The sequence below is a fragment of the Rana temporaria genome, chromosome 13, assembly GCF_905171775.1.
Source record: "Rana temporaria chromosome 13, aRanTem1.1, whole genome shotgun sequence".
Lineage (NCBI taxonomy): Eukaryota > Metazoa > Chordata > Amphibia > Anura > Ranidae > Rana > Rana temporaria.
The window spans coordinates 116879615-116903952 of record NC_053501.1 but is presented as its reverse complement, the minus strand read 5'-3'; the positions used below and the strand labels follow the sequence as shown (position 1 = coordinate 116903952).

General features: G+C 52.3%; 1 protein-coding gene across 7 annotated transcripts in view; it reads right to left on the bottom strand.

Moving 5' to 3' along the window:
* ARHGEF2 (Rho/Rac guanine nucleotide exchange factor 2) overlaps window positions 1-24338 on the bottom strand; it is a 179285-nt gene that overhangs the window by 30712 nt on the left and 124235 nt on the right. For 6 of the 7 annotated variants that reach the window (XR_005744706.1, XM_040332336.1, XM_040332334.1 and 3 more), the window contains 2 exons: window positions 12225-12369; window positions 1066-1133 (listed from right to left, as the gene is read on the bottom strand). Coding sequence is in view for 6 of the 7 variants with exons in the window: in XM_040332336.1 (XP_040188270.1) it covers window positions 1066-1133; window positions 12225-12369 (213 nt within the window). In the remaining variant the exon portion in view is untranslated. Of the gene's footprint in view, window positions 1-1065; window positions 1134-12224; window positions 12370-12538; window positions 12692-24338 lie in introns of those variants that run through there. The other variant, XM_040332339.1, reaches the window with a different exon arrangement.

Below are 24338 nucleotides of genomic sequence, written 5' to 3'. Positions count from 1 at the left end.
CTCTCCTTCTCCCCTCTCCCATTCTCTCTCCCTCTTCTACTATCTCACTTCTCTCTCTCTCTCTCCTTCTCCCCTCTCCCATTCTCTCTCCCTCTTCTACTATCTCACTTCTCTCTCTCTCTCTCCTTCTCCCCTCTCCCATTCTCTCTCCCTCTTCTACTATCTCACTTCTCTCTCTCTCTCTCCTTCTCCCCTCTCCCATTCTCTCTCCCTCTTCCACTCCCCTTCTCCCATTCTCTCTCCCTCTTCCACTATCTCACTTCTCTCTCCCTCTTCCACTCCCCTTCTCCCCTCTCCCATTCTCTCTCCCTCTTCTACTATCTCACTTCTCTCTCTCCTTCTCCCCTTCTCCCATTCTCTCTCTCTCTCTTCCACTATCTCACTTCTCTCTCTCCCTCTTCCACTATCTCACTTCTCTCTCTCCCTCTTCCACTATCTCACTTCTCTCTCTCCCTCTTCCACTCCCCTTCTCCCCTCTCCCATTCGCTCTCCCTCTTCCATTCTCCTTCTCCCCTCTCCCATTCTCTCTCCCTCTTCTACTATCTCACTTCTCTCTCTCCTTCTCCCCTCTCCCATTCTCTCTCTCTCTTCCACTATCTCACTTCTCTCTCTCCCCTCTTCCACTCTCCTTCTCCCCTCTCCCATTCTCTCTCTCTCTTACACTATCTCACTTCTCTCTCTCCCTCTTCCACTATCTCACTTCTCTCTCTCCCCTCTTCCACTCCCCTTCTCCCCTCTCCCATTCGCTCTCCCTCTTCCATTCTCCTTCTCCCCTCTCCCATTCTCTCTCCCTCTTCTATCTCACTTCTCTCTCTCCTTCTCCCCTCTCCCATTCTCTCTCCCGCTCATTCTCTCTCCCTCTCCCATTCTCTCTCTCTTTCTCCCACTATCACCCCTCCAACATTCCCCCCCCCCTTTCCACTCTCCCCCCTTTTTCTCTATTCTCACTATCTCCCCCTTCTTTTTCTCTTTCTTTCTACCCCCCACCACCACCCCCCTTTCTCTCTCTTCCTTCTTCCCCCCTTCTCCATAGCCCTATAATGAGGGTACACTGTAGGGACTTACCTTCTGTTTGACCTTAGTACAGCTGGGCAGGGCGTCCTTGCAGCGGTTGTGGATGGTGACGCTGCACGCTGGGGAGAGAAGGAGACAATTAAGGTTACAAATATGAATTTCTTACACCCCCCCCCCCCCACTTCCCCCATAGAGCACTTCCATCATTGTTTGATATGGGGGTACACAGAGCTTCATACTAGGGTTGCACCAATAATGTTTTTTTTTTTTTTTATCGGCGAGTACCGATACTTTTGGTCAAGTACTCGCCAATGCAGAGTACCGATACTTTGCAGTGTGATTTGCTTCAATGCAAAAGGGAAGCGCCCTCTAGTGGGCAGCTGGAGGTGCTCTGCATACGTGTCCCGGGCCGGGCCCACCAATGATAGAAAATCACAACCGCTGGAGGTGCTCACAGGGCTGAAGGAGAAGTTTCGGGACTCCTGAGGGTATAGGGAAGAAGTGATGCCCACTTGGGGGGTGGACCGCCTAGACATCTCCTCCAGCCCTATGAGCACTCACAGGGGCCTCGCGGCCACCTAACTTGCCCAATGCATTACCCCAGTTTTGAGGGACAGGGGACCTTAACGCTGATGTGCTCAGGCAGCGTTAAGAGTTCTTACTCAGGAGCGAGGGCCGCCAGCGTCCCTAACAACCAGTGAATATGAGTGACACCACCCCTTGTGATGTCAATGACCCAGCATGCCCTCAGTCAATGATGTCACCAGGTGACATCACCGGCTGACCCCCACCTGTTAGTTATTAAAGAGCAGGATCTGGGGGACCCCTTGATTACGATATTCCAGATTACGATAAGCCTCCTATCGGCAGACCCCCACAACCACCGGCCAGGGTTGTGGGGAAGAGGCTCTTGTCCTTGAATTTTTTCCCCCCCCATCATGGGTGTGAGTGGGGGCCCCATGTCAAGTTCTTCCTAAGGCCTCACAAAACCTAGAGCCGCCTCTGCACACACACAAAGGAGCAGTGGGGGAAATCGCATACATTCTTTGTAGTGCGATTTGCGCCTATTCATTTTGTATTGACGCAAATCACACGGCAATGTTATCAGTTTCGGTATCAAGAACATTTTCACAAGTACTCTTGAAATATTGTTTCGTGACCCTTGAAGTGAGCAGAGGTTGTACTTTAACCCTAGAAACGTCTCGGCCATTGGTCCCCCAGAAAGGCCCCTATGGCCGAAAACAATAACAATAACAATAGTGAGACGGAGGCTAAGCTCCTCACCCAGGAGGGGAAGATCTCAATGTATATGACCCCCTCTACTCTTGTGAAGTGTCGGCTTCCCTCTATATGTATTTATTACTTCCTGTAGAACACCCTTCTGCTTGTGCATCGCCGCCACACCCTCCCTCACCTCGCGGCGCAGCGTCCTGTGTTGCGGCCATGTTGTGGTTTCCCAGAATCCGCTGTGTCACTTTTCACACACCCGGTACATAAGTGCCGCCTCTCCCGGGCTGTATTCATTCAGACTTTTGTTGGCCAAGGTAGCCCATGAGGCTCGGTAATGGCGTGTGTGACGGCTGAGTGTAATCATGCCTGGCCTGGAATGGACAACCTGCCATTGAAAGTACCAGGGGAAGATGTCCTGGGTGTCAGGAGAGGGACAGGGAATAAGGGGCACACAAGAGGCATCAGGCACCGGGAAAGGGGGAGAACACGTCAGGCATTGGGCATCAAGTTAGGTAAAGGGAATGAGGACCTGAGGAGGGAATGAGGACCAGACAAGAGGCATCAGGCACTAGGAGAGGAGAAAGTAATGAAGACCTGTCACCAGACAAGAGGCATTGGGCACTAGTAAAGGAGGAGGGATTTAGAACCTGTCACCAGATGAGAGGCATTGGGCACCGGGAGAGGAGAAGGGAATGAGGACCAGTCACTGGAGAAGAGGCATTGGGCACCGGGAGAGGAGAAGGGAATGAGGACCTGTCACTGGAGAAGAGGCATTGGGCACCAAGTGGGGGAAATGGAACGAGGACCTGAGGAGGGAATGTGGCCAAGACAAGAGGCATCAGGCACTAGAAGAGGAGAAGGCAATGAGAACCTGTCACAGAAGAAGAGGCATTGGGCACCAAGTGGGGGAAATGGAACGAGGACCTGAGGAGGGAATGTGGACCAGACAAGAGGCATCAGGCACTAGAAGAGGAGAAGGCAATGAGAACCTGTCACAGAAGAAGAGGCATTGGGCACCAAGTGAGGGAAACGGAATGAGGACCTGAGGTGGGAATGAGGACCAAACAAGAGACATTGGGCACTGGGAGGAGAAGGGGATGAGAACCTGTCACCAGACAAGAAGCATTGGGCACCAAGTGAGAAAAAGGGAATGAGGAGCAGACAAGAGGCATCAGGCACTAGTAGCGGAGAAGAGAATGAGAACCTGTCACCAGACAAGAAGCATTGGGCACCAAGTGAGGAAAAGGGAATGAGGACCTGAGGAGGGAATGAAGACCAGACAAGAGGCATTGGGCACTAGGAGAGGAGAAGGGAATGAGAACCTGTCACCAGACAAGAGGCATTGGGCACTAGGAGAGGAGAAGGGAATGAGAACCTGTCACCAGACAAGAGGCATTGGGCACTAGGAGAGGAGAAGGGAATGAGAACCTGTCACCAGACAAGAGGCATTGGGCACTGGGAGAGGGAAATGTGAAAGAGACCCCGGGTACTGAGAGAGGGGCAAGAAATTAATACCTGTCACTGGGCAAGAGAAGAAGCATTGGGAACTGGGAGAGAGGCAAGGAATGAGGACCTGTCACCAAATAAGAAAAAAGGCATTGGGCACCAGCAGAGGGAATAAGGACCTATCACAGACAAGGGAAGGGGCATCAGGTACTGGGAGAGAGGCAAGGAATGAGGAGTTGTTACCAGACAAGAAAAGAGGCATTGGGCACTGGGGAAGGAGATGGAAACGTGTAACTGGACAACAGAAGAGGCATTAGGAACTGAGAGACGGGCAAAGAGTGAGGATCTGTCACCGACATCCTTGTGTACCCAATGCCTCTTCTCTTGTCCAGTGACAGGTCCTCATTCCCTGCTCCTTTCCCAGTCCTTGAGGCTTCTTCTCTTGTCCAGTGACAGGTCCTCATTCCCTGCTCCTTTCCCAGTCCTTGAGGCTTCTTCTCTTGTCCAGTGACAGGTCCTCATTCCCTGCTCCTTTCCCAGTCCTTGAGGCTTCTTCTCTTGTCCAGTGACAGGTCCTCATTCCCTGCTCCTTTCCCAGTCCTTGAGGCTTCTTCTCTTGTCCAGTGACAGGTCCTCATTCCCTGCTCCTTTCCCAGTCCTTGAGGCTTCTTCTCTTGTCCAGTGACAGGTCCTCATTACCTGCCCATCTCTCAAGGACCGAGAAAGGGGCTGGGAATGAGGACCTGTCACCAGACAAGAGAAGAAGCCTCAAGGCCCGAGAAAGGAGCCGGAAATGAGGACCTGTCACCGGATCAGAGAAGCCTCAAGGACCAGGCGATCCCTAGCTGATGGTCGATATACATTGTATAATATGGTGGCAGTTGGATCCGAATGAAAGGCTGCCGTGGGGGAGGAGGCGCGCGGCAGCGCGGGGGTTAATTTCTGGCAGGGAAGCGGCTTCCTCCCCGTGTATATATAGAGAACGGAAACCACTCCCTGTGCAGTGCAGCAGAGCTCCGGCCTAAACACCGCAAAGAGGACCTGTCACTAGAGACTCAGCGCTGCTCGCCGGTACGCGGGACTGCGCCTGCAGAGTGCGGACATTGGGACAATTGGCCGTTAATGCGACATTTAACCCATCAATGGGGCTCTTTGATTTATTTTTTGGGCATCCCTTTGTGGCCAATGGGCGCCTTTCAGTGCTGTTTGTGGTTGGAGGACCTTCGCCAGCATCTGGGGGGGATGGGGGGGGTGCACAGTAAGAACGCCGGGTCGGTAATGGGATGATTGGCGCTCACAATGGGCCCTTTGTAGGAGATCTAGGATGGGAATCGGCCTTCGAAGCTCCAGATCACAAGCTGTCAGCTGAGCCCAATAACCTCGATAAAGGCCGAGTGATGTCACCCGCGTCTCGCCATAACGGGGGGGTCACCCTGCGGCTTCAGTCCCCGTTCAGGGTTACCCATATTATTCAACAGTCCCATGGCTTAAAGTCAATGTACATTGTGTCTTAGTTCTGGGTGGTATGTGGGAGGGCTATAGAGCCCGCTGTGCCCATTATGGGGGGTTCTCACCATCCCTGTGCGGAGCTCCCGGGTCTGTACACCCGCTGTGCCCATTATGAGGGGTTCCCACCATCCCTGTGCTGAGTTCCCGGGTCTGTACACCCGCTGTGACCCATTATGAGGGGTTCCCACTATCCCTGTGCTGAGTTCCTGGGTCTGTACACCCGCTGTGCCCATTATGAGGGGTTCCCACCATCCCTGTGCTGAGTTCCCGGGTCTGTACGCCCGCGGTGCCCATTCTGAGGGGTTCCTACCATCCCTGTGCTGAGTTCCAGGGTCTGTACGCCCGCTGTGCCCCATTATGAGGGGTTCCCACCATCCCTGTGCTGAGTTCCCGGGTCTGTACACCCGCTGTGCCCATTATGAGGGGTTCCCACCATCCCTGTGCTGAGTTCCCGGGTCTGTACGCCCGCGGTGCCCATTCTGAGGGGTTCCTACCATCCCTGTGCTGAGTTCCAGGGTCTGTACACCTGCTGTGCCCCATTATGAGGGGTTCCCACCGTCCCTGTGCTGAGTTCCCGGGTTTGTACCCCCGCTGTGCCCCATTATGAGGAGTTCCCACCATCCCTGTGCTGAGTTCCCGGGTCTGTACACCCGCTGTGCCCATTATGAGGGGTTCTCACCATCCCTGTGCTGAGTTCCCGGGTCTGTACCCCCGCTATGCCCCATTATGAGGAGTTCCCACCATCCCTGTGCTGAGTTCCCGGGTCTGTACACCCGCTGTGCCCATTATGAGGGGTTCCCACCATCCCTGTGCTGAGTTCCCGGGTCTGTACACCCGCTGTGCCCATTCTGAGGGGTTCTCACCATCCCTGTGCTGAGTTCCCGGGTCTGTACACCCGCTGTGACCATTATGAGGGGTTCCCACCATTCCTGTGCTGAGTTCCTGGGTCTGTACACCCGCTGTGCCCATTATGAGGGGTTCCCACCATCCCTGTGCTGAGTTCCCGGGTCTGTACACCCGCTGTGCCCATTATGAGGGGTTCCCACTATCCCTGTGCTGAGTTCATGGGTCTGTACACCCGCTGTGCCCATTACGAGGGGTTCCCACCATCCCTGTGCTGAGTTCCCGGGTCTGTACACCCACTGTGCCCATTATGAGGGGTTCCCACCATCCCTGTGCCGAGTTCCCAGGTCTGTACACCCGCTGTGCCCATTATGAGGGGTTCCCACCATCCCTGTGCTGAGTTCCCGGGTCTGTACACCCGCTGTGCCCCATTATGAGGAGTTCCCACCAGTATCTATGACATACAAGGTATCATATGACTCCGCCCACCACGCTCCGCCTATAAAAGGCAGAAGGATTTGCGTCTGAGCGGTGATTGCTCTGCGAGGATTTGGGCAGCTGTCTCCGGGTACAGATGCCGCCTCCGGGAACACAAGGATCGTATTAAGTGTCCGATCGGCGCAGCTGTTCCCAGCAGACGCACAGTACAGGTGGAGATTCCGGGACATCGGAAATATTCCCCCCTCCCCCCACCCCCAGTTATATAATTTCCCCGAGTAAATTTATGGCCGGCTCCACGGACATCCACAATAACAAATCCTGGGAACTGCGGCACAGACACACGGCCAATCCGATCACACGTCTCTCCGATCACAGGCTGGAGGTGACAGGGGAACCATGGAAGCCACGTTCACCTCCGAGCAAACCTTTATATAGCTCTGACATATACCACAGCGCTGTACAGAGAACACTGACCTATTCGCCAGAGGAGCTTACACTCTAATGTCCCCTCCCCCCACAGTCACATCAGTCTCTGTACAGAGGAGCTTACACTCTAATGTCCCCTCCCCCCACAGTCACATCAGTCTCTGTACAGAGGAGCTTACACTCTAATGTCCCCTCCCCCACAGTCACATCAGTCTCTGTACAGAGGAGCTTACACTCTAATGTCCCCTCCCCCCCACAGTCACATCAGTCTCTGTACAGAGGAGCTTACACTCTAATGTCCCCTCCCCCACAGTCACATCAGTCTCTGTACAGAGGAGCTTACACTCTAATGTCCCCCCCCCCACAGTCACATCAGTCTCTGTACAGAGGAGCTTACACTCTAATGTCCCCCCCCCCCACAGTCACAGCAGTCTCTGTACAGAGGAGCTTACACTCTAATGTCCCCTCCCCCCCACAGTCACATCAGTCTCTGTACAGAGGAGCTTACACTCTAATGTCCCCTCCCCCCCACAGTCACATCAGTCTCTGTACAGAGGAGCTTACACTCTAATGTCCCCTCCCCCCCCATTCACATCAGTCTCTGTACAGAGGAGCTTACACTCTAATGTCTCCTCCCCCACACATCACATCAGTCTCTGTACAGAGGAGCTTACACTCTAATGTCCCCTCCCCCCCACATCACATCAGTCTCTGTACAGAGGAGCTTACACTCTAATGTCCCCTCCCCCCACAGTCACATCAGTCTCTGTACAGAGGAGCTTACACTCTAATGTCCCCTCCCCCCCCCCACAGTCACATCAATCTCTGTACAGAGGAGCTTACACTCTAATGTCCCCTCCCCCCCCCACAGTCACATCAGTCTCTGTACAGAGGAGCTTACACTCTAATGTCCCCCCCCCCCCCCACAGTCACATCAGTCACTGTACAGAGGAGCTTACACTCTAATGTCCCCTCCCCCCCCCCACAGTCACATCAATCTCTGTACAGAGGAGCTTACACTCTAATGTCTCCTCCCCCCCACATCACATCAGTCTCTGTACAGAGGAGCTTACACTCTAATGTCCCCTCCCCCCACAGTCACATCAGTCTCTGTACAGAGGAGCTTACACTCTAATGTCCCCTCCCCCCCCCCACAGTCACATCAATCTCTGTACAGAGGAGCTTACACTCTAATGTCCCCTCCCCCCCCACAGTCACATCAGTCTCTGTACAGAGGAGCTTACACTCTAATGTCCCCTCCCCCCACAGTCACATCAGTCTCTGCACAGAGGAGCTTACACTCTAATGTCCCCTCCCCCCCCACAGTCACATCAGTCTCTGTACAGAGGAGCTTACACTCTAATATCCCCTCCCCCCCACAGTCACATCAGTCTCTGTACAGAGGAGCTTACACTCTAATATCCCCTCCCCCCCACAGTCACATCAGTCTCTGTACAGAGGAGCTTACACTCTAATGTCCCCTCCCCCCCACATCACATCAGTCTCTGTACAGAGGAGCTTACACTCTAATGTCCCCTCCCCCCCACAGTCACATCAGTCTCTATACAGAGGAGCTTACACTCAAAAATGAGCGTTTTTATGTTGGGGGGTCATTGTATACATGTGGGGGGGGGGGGGGGGCAGTGTTTTTCATGTGGGGGGTGCAGTATTTCCATGCGGGGGGGGGGGGGGGGGGGGGGGGGTGTAGTCGGACTCGGTGGACCCTCTTGATGGTGGGATTGGTGATCGGTCTGTACGGCGGAGCGCAGAGATCTGCCCGCCATATGTAACACTAATGTATTCCGGGGGGGGGGGGGGGAATGTTCCGTGCCGCAGAACAGCGCGTTCTGATAAATGCCACATTGCCAACGTCTGGCACCTCGCAGAGAGCAGATAAAGGGGGGCTCCGCTCTGGGAATGCGGCACGTGGGCGTTTCACCCACCGAATACAACCAACCGCCGATTTTATTTTTTCGGGGCGGGGGGCATTTGTGCTGGGGGGGGGGGGGGGGGGAATTTGAAGGGAAAGATTTGTTCTGGGAGGGGGGATTTTTATCGGAGGGGAGGGCAGACTTGTACTGGGAGGGGGGATTTATGCTTAGAGGGTAAGCATACAGATTGGTGCCCATTTTTTTTGGTGGGGGGGGAGTAGGGTGTGCTGAGACTTGTAGTCCCACCCGGACCATGCCAGTCATAAGGGGGTGAAAACACAAACAAGGACTGGATCCCGCGCGCCTTGTTGTGTAGTGCCAGAGGGTGACGACGCGTTTCAGCCCCCGCAGCTCTGAACACTCCGAGCCCCTGCCCCGCCCCCTGCCTGCGCCGCACACGCCCAATCCTCTCCCATCATTTGGTATAACACAGCAGCCAATCGAACTGCAAGCCCCATGATAACTTTCAGCAGGTCAGCAGATTTCCAGTCTGAATGTGGAAAATGAAAAGGAAGACGTGAAACCTGGAGGCCCCTTCACTTTCCATGATGTGCGATTCTCCCCCCTCCCCCTCCTCCTATAAACCTCATCAACCCTAACAAGGCCCGGAATGGATTTCCCAGCAGGGATCCGGGCGAAGGTGGGAGACGGATAATTCCCCCGCCAGCTGCTGGGCGGATCGAGTGACCGACGCCAGATGGGACCTGGAAGCCGAGACGTTACCAGCAGAACCAGACATCAAAGAGCGTAAAAAACGCGGCCTGCGGGACCATGTGACCCATCCGGGGGGAGGAACCACGGCGCAGGACGCCGACACCAATGATGGGACACTATTCCCCCCACTGACACCAATGATGGGACACTATTCCTCCCACTGAGACCAATGATGGGACACTATTCCTCCCACTGACACCAATGATGGGACACTATTCCTCCCACTGACACCAATGATGGGACACTATTCCTCCCACTGACACCAATGATGGGACACTATTCCTCCCACTGACACCAATGATGGGACACTATTCCTCCCACTGACACCAATGATGGGACACTATTCCTCCCACTGACACCAATGATGGGGCACTATTCCTCCCACTGATACCAATGATGGGGCACTATTCCTCCCACTGACACCAATGATGGGACACTATTCCTCCCACTGACACCAATGATGGGACACTGTTCCTCCCACTGACACCAATGATGGGACACTATTCCTCCCACTGACACCAATGATGGGATACTATTCCTCTCACTGATACCAATGATGGGACACTATTCCTCCCACTGATACCAATGATGGGACACTATTCCTCCCACTGACACCAATGATGGGACACTGGCATCAAGGAAGAAGCATTACTGCCCCTCACCAACCCCAGATGAAGGGTAATTGTTTTACGTCTACCCCCAGCACCGAACCTGGGGGATGGTTTACTCCCACCGACACCGAGGCCTCCTCTACTCCCACCGACACCGGGGCCTCCTCTACTCCCACCGACACCGAGGTCTCCTCTACTCCCACCGACACCGAGGTCTCCTCTACTCCCACCGACACCGGGGCCTCCTCTACTCCCACCGACACCGGGGCCTCCTCTACTCCCGACACCGGGGCCTCCTCTACTCCCACCGACACCGAGGCCTTCTCTACTCCCGACACCGGGGCCTCCTCTACTCCCACCGGGGCCTCCTCTACTCCCACCGGGGCCTCCTCTACTCCCACCGACACCGGGGCCTCCTCTACTCCCGACACCGAGGCCTCCTCTACTCCCACCGGGGCCTCCTCTACTCCCACCGGGGCCTCCTCTACTCCCACCGACACCGAGGCCTCCTCTACTCCCGACACCGAGGCCTCCTCTACTCCCACCGGGGCCTCCTCTACTCCCACCGACACAGAGGCCTCCTCTACTCCCACCGACACCGAGGCCTCCTCTACTCCCGACACCGAGGCCTCCTCTACTCCCACCGACACAGAGGCCTCCTCTACTCCCACCGACACCGAGGCCTCCTCTACTCCCGACACCGAGGCCTCCTCTACTCCCACCGAGGCCTCCTCTACTCCCACCGACACCAAAGTATCCTCTATTCTCACTGGTCACTGTCCAGGTCCCTAAGAGCCCATTCACACCTAGGCGTTTTGTCGCCTGTAGTGTGAGGCCCGCTGCCGCCCCGAGACGCCAGAGGGATGATGTAACATTGCCCTCTATGGAGATGGTTCACATCTCCACGCCTGCCGCCTGAAAAAAAGTCCCGGACCTTTTTTTCAGGCGTCTTTCGGCGTTCGGCATAGGAGATGTGAACCATCTCCATAGAGGGGGTGAGGCTGCATTAAATCACGTTGTTTTGTCGCCGCGAATCGCGGTACAAAACGCTGCAATTTGTCGCCGCAATTCGCGGGACAAAACGCCGCGATTTTGTACGCCGAGGTGTGAATGCAGCCTTAAAGTCTGAAGAACAGTAAATGTTTTACCAAGTCTGAGGACCCCTGACTTAGAGGAAATATTTGAGGTTGGGTTCAGGGCTAGCGGTAGGGTGAGAAGTTGGCCACACATGTTACAATTTCCATTTACCAGGAATCCCACAAAACTGCCAGAAACTAAGCAATCAAAACACGAGTTCCCACCACGAGGTCCATCAGATCTTTCCACCAGAATTTTATAGATAGACCCTGATGTAAGGGGGCCTCTGGGGACCCTGATTTAAGGAGGGAGGTTTTGGGGGACCCTGATATGGGGGGGGGTGACTCTGGGGACACTGATGTAAGGGAGTCAGGGCCCGTGGAGGGGGGAGGCAGGATTAAAGCTGTGTGAGGGGTCCCAAAATGTTTGATGGTTGCCGTGGTTACACGTTTCCATACCGGCAATAAAAGATATACTTGTATCATTTACGTGAATCTCCGATTTTCAGAGGGGTGAAGATCGACTTTCAGCTCCCCGACACAAATTTTTAAAAACGAGAAATGTCTATAAACACAATCGTGTCCCCGTAAAATCAACCCTGGACGGCGGCGAGTGGGTGGAGCCCCGTATCTCTGCTCCGCGTCTTCCTCAGGGGGAAAAGGGTTAACTGCATCCTGCAGCATTCTCGCTGGCGCTCGGGATTTTTATGCACACAGCCTGCAGGGGTCCCCCAAACACGCCAACTAGCTAAACACACAAATCTGCTGCCGTTCTCCCTTCCCCCGCCCACGCGCTGATCTTTTCATGGAAGATAAACGCGCTCCTCGGACTGGCACAGATAACCGAAGCCAAGCCTATCACCGGCTACGAGTCTCTGCATTCCAGAACGCGCTCCCGGTCTGCGTTTTTTTGCGGGGGAGGCAAAAGCCCCCCGGTCATGACAAGTTAGGCGTAAAAAGGGGGGGGGGGGTCATTTACTTACTCGGACAGATGAGCGCCTCCTTGGCCGTGATGCTCTTATTGCACACGAAGCACATGGTGGTCCCGGAGACGGTGATGGTGGTGAAGAGGTGCCCGTTGGTGTAACGCGTGTCCTTGGCGTCCTTCATCTTCTCCTTGTCTTTATTCTGCAAAAAAAAGAGAGATCGTTAACGATTGGCGAATCTTTTTGCCGCTTTCCTTTCGCAATCACAGCCGCGTCGTCCGTCTCTCCCCCCCCCCCCCCCCCCCGAACGGTCACTTTTCCTATCCGCCTAAACGGTCAACCTCTGAAGGCCAGTTGGCCGCGGAACCCACCATCATGACTGACGTAGTGCGTTCGCCGGGGCGTTTGGCCCTCCAGCTCATGGTCTGGAGCCGGCGAGGGGCGGTGGAGGCGGCGAGGGCGTCCGCCCGCACGGGGCCGTAGACGGAGGTGCTGCGGAAACCAGGCTGATGCTGCATCTCTGGGCGAATGCTGCAGTATCCACCGACACGAGAGAGAGAGAGAGAAATGCTGGAACATCTCGCTATGTATAACCATGACAACCACATCAACTGTGCCAGGGACCACCCCCCCGAAACATCTCTGCAGAGGAGACCAACTTCTGGGGAACGCGCCACCTTGCCGCACCTGCTGCGTTGGCGCAGGCGGGAAATCGGGCGGCCGTCAATTTGACATTCAGCTGGGGGGGGTCTAACTGCGGACATTAGATACATAGTTGCCTAATTGGAAAAAAAAAATGCGAGAAGGTTTAATCCCCGTTCAGCCGCCACCATAAACGACGTTACCGGCCAACGCGCGCAAATTAAGCCGCGTCCTGATTGGGCGTCTTGTTTTCGGAATTTTCGCTGCACAAATTTGCTTGCCTATAAGTGACCACGAAATGCAAGGCCTTCATTTTTTTTTTTGACCACCGACACCCAACGCTGGCCAATGATGGGCCCTATACTTCCCACGTCACCAATGATGGGCCCTATACCTCCCACTTCACCAATGATGGGCCCTATTCCTCCCACGTCACCAATGATGGGCCCTATACCTCCCACGTCACCAATGATGGGCCCTATACCTCCCACGTCACCAATGATGGGCCCTATTCCTCCCACGTCACCAATGATGAGCCCTATACCTCCTACGTCACCAATGATGGGCCCTATTCCTCTCATGTCACCAATGATGGGCCCTATACTTCCCACGTCACCAATGATGGGCCCTATTCCTCCCACGTCACCAATGATGGGCCCTATACCTCCCACGTCACCAGTGATGGGCCCTACTCCTCAACTTCACCAATGATGAGCCCTATTCCTCCCACGTCACCAATGATGGGCCCTATACTTCCCACATCACCAATGATGAGCCCTATTCCTCCCACGTCACCAGTGATGGGCCCTATACTTCCCACGTCACCAATGATGGGCCCTATACCTCCCACGTCACCACTGATGGGCCCTATACCTCCCACGTCACCAATGATGGGCCCTATACCTCCCACATCACCAATGATGGGCCCTATACCTCCCACGTCACCAGTGATGGGCCCTACTCCTCAACTTCACCAATGATGAGCCCTATTCCTCCCACGTCACCAGTGATGGGCCCTATTCCTCCCACGTCACCAATGATGGGCCCTATACCTCCCACGTCACCAGTGATGGGCCCTATTCCTCCCACATCACCAATGATGAGCCCTATTCCTCCCACGTCACCAATGATGAGCCCTATTCCTCCCACGTCACCAATGATGGGCCCTATACCTCCGACGTCACCAATGATGGGCCCTATACCTCCGACGTCACCAATGATGGGCCCTATACTTCCCACATCACCAATGATGAGCCCTATTCCTCCCACGTCACCAGTGATGGGCCCTATACTTCCCACGTCACCAATGATGGGCCCTATACCTCCCACGTCACCACTGATGGGCCCTATACCTCCCACGTCACCAATGATGGGCCCTATACCTCCCACATCACCAATGATGGGCCCTATACCTCCCACGTCACCAGTGATGGGCCCTACTCCTCAACTTCACCAATGATGAGCCCTATTCCTCCCACGTCACCAGTGATGGGCCCTATTCCTCCCACGTCACCAATGATGGGCCCTACTCCTCAACTTCACCAATGATGAGCCCTATTCCTCCCACGTCACCAGTGATGGGCCCTATTCCTCCCACGTCACCAATGATGGGCCCTATACCTCCCACGTCACCAGTGATGGGCCCTATTCCTCCCACATCACCAATGATGAGCCCTATTCCTCCCACGTCACCAATGATGAGCCCTATTCCTCCCACGTCACCAATGATGGGCCCTATAACTCCCACGTCACCAATGATGGGCCCTATACCTCCCAAGTCACCAATGATGAGTCCTATTCCTCCCACGTCACCAATGATGGACCCTATAACTCCCACGTCACCAATGATGGGCCCTATACCTCCCACGTCACCAATGATGGGCCCTATTCCTCCCATGTCACCAATGATGGGACACTATTCCTCCCTTGTTACCGATTATGAGCCCTATTCCTCCCACGTCACCAATGATGGGCTCTATTCCGCCCACATCACCAATGATAGGCCCTATACATTCCATGTCCCCAATAATGGGTCCTATACCTTCCACGTCACCAATGATGGGCCATATAACTCCCACGTCACCAGTGATGGGCCATATAACTCCCACGTCACCAGTGATGGGCCCTATTCCTTTCATGTCACCAATCATGGGTCCTATAGCTCCCATGTCACCAATCATGGGCCCTATTCCTTCCTTTGTCACCAACGATGAGCCCCTATTCCTCTCATGTCACCAACGACGGTCCCTATTGTTGAGGGTGGGTGGCTGAGTGGGTGGGAGTTATTGGATTGAAGGGGATTGTTTGGGAAAATACATACCTGCTGAGATTGGCCCACTCAGCCTTGGTCCAAGACATGGGCGCATCAGAGGGCATCATCTTGCCCTACCTATCTGCTACATCCATTGAAAGGGGAGGGAAGGAGGCTCACCACGACTGACTGCAAAGACGGTAAATAACCCCCGGAGGTCTCATGCTTGATCGGCCACAATTTCCCAAAGATGAGGCGAAATTCCCAACCCCTGTATAAATGTATTTACCAGAACTCATCACCATATCTCGCAAAATCCCCCCCGACCCGGAGAGGATGTTGAGTCACATAATGTTTCCTGCCCGCCCGGCTGTGTCACCTGCCCCCCCCCCCCTCCCCCCCACACCTCTGTATATACTTCTCAGGAATTGGATTGCGAGGACGTACGGGGAAAGTCATTACATCAGACGCTTCCATCGATGGAGAAATGCGATTCTTATCAGGAGCCAGAAGCGGGTTGTTGGGTAATGCTGCTCAGGGAGGTGACAAGAGTTTCCTTGAGAAAGAGGAAGCGGAGTCTCAACTTCCTGTTAGTTGTACAGAACAACGGTTTGAAAACCCTCTTCTTCATATCGACAGCAATTCCAACACCAATCCAATCAACAGACAGGAGACACCGAATATAAGATCAGAAATGTCCAATAACATCACCAAGAGTTCAGCCTATCCAATCACTAGAGAGCGGTGACATCACTGAGAATGCAGCCTATCCAATCACTAGAGAGCGGTGACATCACTGATAATGCAGCCTATCCATTCACTAGAGAGCGGTGACATCACTGAGAATGCAGCCTATCCAATCACTAGAGAGCGATGACATCACTGAGAATGCAGCCTATCCAATCACTAGAGAGCGGTGACATCACTGAGAATGCAGCCTATCCAATCACTAGAGAGCGATGACATCACTGAGAATGCAGCCTATCCAATCACTAGAGAGCGATGACATCACTGATAATGCAGCCTAACTATTCACTAGAGAGCGGTGACATCACTGAGAATGCAGCCTATCCATTCACTAGAGAGCGATGACATCACTGAGAATGCAGCCTATCCATTCACTAGAGAGCGATGACATCACTGAGAATGCAGCCTATCCATTCACTAGAGAGAGTGGTGACATCACTGAGAATGCAGCCTATCCATTCACTAGAGAGAGTGGTGACATCACTGAGAATGCAGCCTATCCATTCACTAGAGAGAGTGGTGACATCACTGAGAAAGCAGCCTGTCCATTCACTAGAGAGCGGTGACATCACTGAGAGTGCAGCCTATCCAATCACTATAGAGAGGTGACATCACTGAGCATGCAGCCTATCCAATCACTATAGAGAGGTGACATCACTGAGAATGCAGCCTATCCATTCACTAGAGAGCGGTGACATCACTGAGAATGCAGCCTATCCAATCACTATAGAGAGGTGACATCACTGAGCATGCAGCCTATCCAATCACTATAGAGAGGTGACATCACTGAGAATGCAGCCTATCCAATCACTAGAGAGCGATGACATCACTGAGAATGCAGCCTATCCAATCACTAGAGAGATCGGAGTCATCCCTAAACCAAAGTGAAGCCATTTTGGAATGTTGATCTTTATTAGCGATGTGGGCGAGAAGACGGCTTCTCCTTCGGTTCACATTTTACGACAAAATAATTGACATTTTCACGCGAGGAATGAAAGTGTTAATTAGAATGCTGAACCAGCCCCCCCTCCCCTCCCCCCAATACCCAGAATGCCCCCATCCCCCACAGACAGGTTCCTGTGACAGCAAAGGCGGTAATTACATTATTATTAGCCGGGCTGCCATTCAAATCTCCAGTAATTATTCCGTCTCTAACATCCTGCACAACATCCTGCTGATTACCCGGGAGAGAGGGGGGATATCCAGACGCCGTCCGGCACAATCGGCGTCTGATACCTCTTCTTAATTGGTGCGCAAACCCTCCTCTGAGGCATTGCATGAGGCGCAACATGCCTCGCACCTCGCCGAGATCTTTATAGTAGGTGGGAAGGCGAACCTTAAACGCAAAATGACGCAAAATATAAAATAAATCAAGTCGCTTTCGCCGTAAGGCGGCTCCCCCGTCCCCCAAATCTTACCAAAATCACCATTTTCACGGCGGCCATCACCCTCAATCTGTCCTCCTTTACAACGCCCCTGGCCATGGCGAACATCCCTGGCACGGCTAGAGTAACAGGTGGAAGCGGATCTGCGTCAGGGAAGGGGAGTGTGAGCCAGGATAGGTTGCAGCTGGGCGGAGCTGCAGGTCTACGTTACAACCCCCGGGGAGCGCTTCACCTGACGACGCAGCTGGGAGCGATCTCCGGGGGAGGGGTGGGGGATGCTCTGGTAAAACCAGAAGATGCGGTACCAGGGATCGACAAACCTGTATGTACAAAGTAGGCCCCCCGCTGTACTTACCTCTGAGTGATCAGTGCCCATGCAGTCGTTGTAGCTGTAAAGCCCCGCTCTTCTTCCCCTTCTTTCCTCAGGGCTTCCGGAATGGATCAGAGGGATTCTGATTGGTCAGCACCGACAGGTGACTACTTTGACCGGAATCACTCTAATCCGTCCCAGAAGTCCTACAGAAAGAAGGGGAAGAAAAGGGGGGGCTTTCAAATCCCTGGACCACTACACTGATTACATGGGCACTGATTACTCATGGAGGTAAGTACAACAGGGACCAGGGGGGTGGGGAGGGTGTTAGTTTGCCTTTTCATTTTTTTGCGAGCTGCCATATCATAAAATTTGGTTTTGGGTTCAATACCACCATGTTTAATTTTTTTTGGATGGAGCAGCAATGGGATCGGACCCCAGTCCGGGTTTATATTGAAGGCAGTAAGTAGGGTTTCTTACATTCCAGGATTCAGTAGATCTTCATTATCGTATCTCCAGATCGCAGACCTCAGTCTAGACAATGGCCATATCTGAACAAAGTCAGCCTATCCGCACCATATACTGGTACATAGAGGTCACTGCCCCCCCCCCCCCACAAATGTAGACATCAGATTGCATGCAGACTATCGGCCGACAGATAACCCCATGTAGACAATGTTCTGGTGGGATGACCCAAGGCTGGACCTGCAAATCCGAATACAAAGCACCAATCCGAAGCACAGCGCTGGTATCCCCCCCCTCGCAGGTGAAGAACCCCCCCCCAGATCAGCTGATCTTACCCCAGAGGAACCCTTCAATCATTTCCAGGTCTCTGGGAAACCCCGGCTGATAATTATTCTATCTGCAGCTCGTGGTTAGTGAAAAAGGACCCTACAATAATGGCCATGGACAGTGAGAAGAATGACCTTTACATTGGTGATCAGTGAGAAGAATGTCCCTTACATTGGTGATCAGTGGGAAGAATGTCCCTTACATTGGTGATCAGTGGGAAGAATGCTCCTTACATTGGTGATCAGTGGGAAGAATGTCCCTTACATTGGTGATCAGTGAGAAGAATGTCCCTTACATTGGTGATCAGTGAGAAGAATGTCCCTTACATTGGTGATCAGTGAGAAGAATGTCCCTTACATTGGTGATCAGTGGGAAGAATGTCCCTTACATTGGTGATCAGTGAGAAGAATGTTCCTTACATTGGTGATCAGTGAGAAGAATGTCCCTTACATTGGTGATCAGTGGGAAGAATGTCCCTTACATTGGTGATCAGTGGGAAGAATGTCCCTTACATTGGTGATCAGTGAGAAGAATGTCCCTTACATTGGTGATCAGTGAGAAGAATGTCCCTTACATTGGTGATCAGTGGGAAGAATGTCCCTTACATTGGTGATCAGTGAGAAGAATGTCCCTTACATTGGTGATCAGTGGGAAGAATGTTCCTTACATTGGTGATCAGTGGGAAGAATGTCCCTTACATTGGTGATCAGTGGGAAGAATGTTCCTTACATTGGTGATCAGTGAGAAGAATGTCCCTTACATTGGTGATCAGTGGGAAGAATGTCCCTTACATTGGTGATCAGTGAGAAGAATGTTCCTTACATTGGTGATCAGTGAGAAGAATGTCCCTTACATTGGTGATCAGTGGGAAGAATGTCCCTTACATTGGTGATCAGTGGGAAGAATGTCCCTTACATTGGTGATCAGTGAGAAGAATGTCCCTTACATTGGTGATCAGTGAGAAGAATGTCCCTTACATTGGTGATCAGTGAGAAGAATGTCCCTTACATTGGTGATCAGTGGGAAGAATGTCCCTTACATTGGTGATCAGTGAGAAGAATGTTCCTTACATTGGTGATCAGTGAGAAGAATGTCCCTTACATTGGTGATCATCAGTGGGAAGAATGTCTCTTACATTGGTGATCAGTGGGAAGAATGTTCCTTACATTGGTGATCAGTGAGAAGAATGTTCCTTACATTGGTGATCAGTGGGAAGAATGTCCCTTACATTGGTGATCAGTGAGAAGAATGTCCCTTACATTGGTGATCAGTGGGAAGAATGTCCCTTACATTGGTGATCAGTGGGAAGAATGTTCCTTACATTGGTGATCAGTGAGAAGAATGTTCCTTACATTGGTGATCAGTGAGAAGAATGTTCCTTACATTGGTGATCAGTGGGAAGAATGTCCCTTACATTGGTGATCAGTGAGAAGAATGTCCCTTACATTGGTGATCAGTGGGAAGAATGTTCCTTACATTGGTGATCAGTGAGAAGAATGTTCCTTACATTGGTGATCAGTGGGAAGAATGTCCCTTACATTGGTGATCAGTGGGAAGAATGTCCCTTACATTGGTGATCAGTGAGAAGAATGTCCCTTACATTGGTGATCAGTGGGAAGAATGCTCCTTACATTGTTGCAGCTATGGTGAAATGAGGGTGGAGTGCCTCAATGGGGGAGGATTGGCATACTCTGCAGTACAATGCGCCCGCATGCAGTATGATGAAATAAGGGGCGGATCTTCCCGAGCCCTCCAATGATCTGCATACAAAGCAACAAAAATAGTTCCTAAAAAAAAACACCACAAACAGTAGTGATGTCACACAAGGTGTTAAAAACGGACGGAAAATATAAGGTGAAGCCTCCCCCCCCCTTCTATTTTTTTTCTGTTGCGTTACATTGCACTGAGTCACCGCGATAAAGGATGTTATTTTTAATCTATATTTATCGCTAACTGTGAGCGCAGCACAATCTTTGTTACGCCTTCATGGAATACCCAGCATGCCCTTCCTGACTGCAGAGGAATTTATGTGTATGTGTGTATATATATATATATATATATATATATATAGATTATGTATCCATTCCCCGGACACTTTATTAGGCCCCCCTTGCCAGTAGCAGGTTGTACCCCCATTAGGTTGCCCTTGCTAGTAGCAGGTTGTACCCCCCTTTATTAGGTCCCCCTTGCTAGTCCTGGATTGGACCCCCTTTATTAGGCCCCCCTTGCTAGTAGCAGGTTGGACCCCCTTTATTAGGTCCCCCTTGCTAGTAGCCGATTGGACCCCCTTTATTAGGACCCCTTGCTAGTAGCCGGTTGGACCCCCTTTATTAGGTCCCCCTTGCTAGTAGCGGGTTGGACCCCCTTTATTAGGTCCCCCTTGCTAGTAGCGGGTTGGACCCCCTTTATTAGGTCCCCTTGCTAGTAGTGGGTTGGACCCCCTTTATTAGGACCCCCTTGCTAGTAGCGGGTTGGACCCCCTTTATTAGGTCCCACTTGCTAGTAACGGGTTGGACCCCCTTTATTAGGTCCCCCTTGCTAGTCCTGGGTTGGACCCCCTTTGTTAGGTCCCCCTGGCTAGTAGCGGGTTGGAACTCCCTTTATTAGGTCCTCCTTGCTAGTACCGGGTTGGACCCCCTTTATTAGGACCCCTTGCTAGTAGCCGGTTGGACCCCCTTTATTAGGTCCCCCTTGCTAGTAGCGGGTTGGACCCCCTTTATTAGGTTCCCCTTGCTAGTAGTGGGTTGGACCCCCTTTATTAGGTCCCCCTTGCTAGTAGCGGGTTGGACCCCCTTTATTAGGTCCCCCTTGCTAGTAGCAGGTTGGACCCCCTTTATTAGGTTCCCCTTGCTAGTAGCGGGTTGGAACCCCTTTTGCCTTCATTCTTGGTGGCATAGATACAACAAGGTGTTGGAAACATTATTTATAGAGGTATATATATATATATAGTGTGTAACGAGATCTCTATCACTCCCATCATGCCATCCCCCATGCCCACAGTAGATTTGAAGCAGATTGTACAATCAGTAAACAAATACCGAACTGCGGGTGCCGCTCAAGGCTACAATGGGTTCTCTTCCGATAAACTGCTGGGGGGACGCAGCCCATCCCATCCCAGCTCCTTGGATATCGATTCAAAAAAGTCCTTAGCTGCACATCACGACAAAAACCTGTGTGTGAAAACATCTTCAGCCCGGGCTCCACCCATCTGGGCCAGTACCAACACGTTCCGCCCCTGGTGGGGCGAAACGCGTTGGAACTGGCCTGGATGGAGCAGGTTTTTTACACCCAGGTTTTTGTAGCGATTTGCGACTAAGGACTTTTTTTTTCTTTTTTAGATTGTACAATCAGATTGCATTGTTTGCGGTGAGCTCTCTTCGGTTTTCTCTGGCGCTGGATTCGGCAAACATGGGCGTTCAGACCTGAATGCTCCAGCGATGTTGGGGAGGTCAGTGTTATCTTCTGTAGGTGTGAGTGTGTACACGGGGGGTCTCCCAAGGGAGTACAATGGAACCCCGGTTTACGAGTAACGCGGTTAACGAGCATTTTTGAAAGACGAGCAACTCAAGCTAATGGGGCCTGCAGTACAGCATTTGGCCTGAGGTGCGGGGGGCGCCGGAGTCGAGCCGTTTGGAAAAACTCCGTTCCCAGGTGTTTCAAAGCCTTTCCGAGGTCAGCCGAGCTGTCCTCTGGACTTTCTGACCGTTTCCGAGGGTCTCCGGCGCCCCCCCCCCCACCTCTGGCCACATGCGGTATTGCATGCCATTGAAGTCAATGCGGAACAAATTATTTTCGCTTCCATTGACTTCTATGGGGAAACTCGCTTTGGATTACAAGCATTCTCCTGGAATGGATTATGCTCGTAATCCGAGGGTCTGCTGTAGCAATTTCTTGGGGGTAACCTGTGAAATAGGCCCGGGCATTTTAGACTGAGCAGTGGCGATTAATGATGGGATGTGGGGTTCCAGCACCTTGTACCTCTGGACCCCTTTACATGACACAGCACCATTCACCCCTTTACTTTATATAGCACCGCACCTCTGGACCCCTTGACAATACACAGCACCTTGCATCTCTGGACCCCTTTACATTACACAGAACCCTGCACCTCTGGACACCTTTACATTACACAGCACCCTGCACCTCTGGACCCTTTTACATTACACAGCACCTCTGGACCCCTTTACATTACACAGCACCCTGCACCCCTGGACCCCTTTACATTACACAGCACCCTGCACCTCTGGACCCTTTTACATTACACAGCACCCTGCACCTCTGGACCCTTTTACATTACACAGCACCCTGCACCTCTGGACCCTTTTACATTACACAGCACCTCTGGACCCCTTTACATTACACAGCACCCTGCACCTCTGGACCCCTTTACATTACACAGCACCCTGCACCTCTGGACCCCTTTACATTACACAGCACTCTGCACCCCTTTACATTACACAGCCCGCCACAGTTTGTTACACAGACACCCCCCCTAACAGTTCTGGACCCCCTGCATGTTACACAGACCTCCCTACAGTACAGACCCCCTCCCTACATTACAGACCCCCTCCCTACATTACAGACCCCCTCCCTACATTACAGACCCCCCCTACATTACAGCCCATATAGACCCCCCTACATTAGAGACGTGACCTGCGGCCTGCCGCGGCCCACCGGGCATTTACCTGGTATGCCCTATGGCCAGTCCGGGCCTGATGGGAGGAGTCAAATGAACAGAAGGTGGTGTGTATATAAACAGGGAAATGAAGAATCACCCTCGATAAGCCATGAAACTTGGAAAATTTGGTGACCTAAACTGAAATGCCGGAGCAGCGAGCTAAAAATTGGGTGAGTTTTGGGCACAATCCTATCTGCGCTCTATAAATACGTCGTCTGTCATTCGCTCTGTGTTTGTTTTTCGGTGAGGACACATAATTGGCACATGCTTGAAAATAACTTGTGCCGTAGAAGTTCCCTTTTAAGGTATTGAAGATTTTGACTAAAAAGAAAAAAATAATTGGCTTTAGGATAGACTTTAAAAAAACGCTCCGGCTCCTGCGTGGTGGCGCCGTGTCACCATACCATGGGGAGCGTGGCACCATATTCAGCCTGCAAATGGCACAGCCGTCTCCTGATACATGCCTGAACTCTGTGGCTGCACCCCCCCCCCCCCACATAGCCTTAGGGTGACACGACTGTGACGTCTAGTTCCCGAGAGGCTCTGGGCAAAACTCTTATTTTAGCTTCGTATGAAGTCGGGAAGGGTTAGTTAGGCCTTCTATCCCCGTTATTGCCACTTAAGAAGGTAGAAAGGATGAGGACACCACAGATCTAAGGAGGGTTCAGTGAGTCTATATTGTACCCCCCCCCCCCCTAACATAGCCTTAGGGTGACACGACTGTGACGTCTAGTTCCCGAGAGGCTCTGGGCAAAACTCTTATTTTAGCTTCGTATGAAGTCGGGAAGGGTTAGTTAGGCCTTCTATCCCCGTTATTGCCACTTAAGAAGATAGAAAGGATGAGGACACCACAGATCTGAGGAGGGTTCAATGAGTCTATATTGTACCCCCCCCCCCCTAACATAGCCTTAGGGTGACACGACTGTGACGTCTAGTTCCCGAGAGGCTCTGGGCAAATCTCTAATTTTAGCTTCGTATGAAGTCGGGAAGGGTTAGTTAGGCCTTCTATCCCGGTTATTGACACTTAAGAATGTAGAAAGGATGAGGACACCACAGATCTAAGGAGGGTTCAATGAGTCTATATTGTACCCCCCCCCCCCCCCAACATAGCTGAAGGGTGACACGACTGTGACGTCTAGTTCCCGAGAGGCTCTGGGCAAAACTCTTATTTTAGCTTCATATAAAGTCGGGAAGGGTTAGTTAGGCCTTCTATCCCCGTTATTGCCACTTAAGAATGTAGAAAGGATGAGGACACCACAGATCTAAGGAGGGTTCAGTGAGTCTATATTGTAAATGACAAGAGATCAGAATAAAAACCCAACGCGTTTTGTTGGCTCAAAACACCCCCTTCATCAGGGCTTAGGCT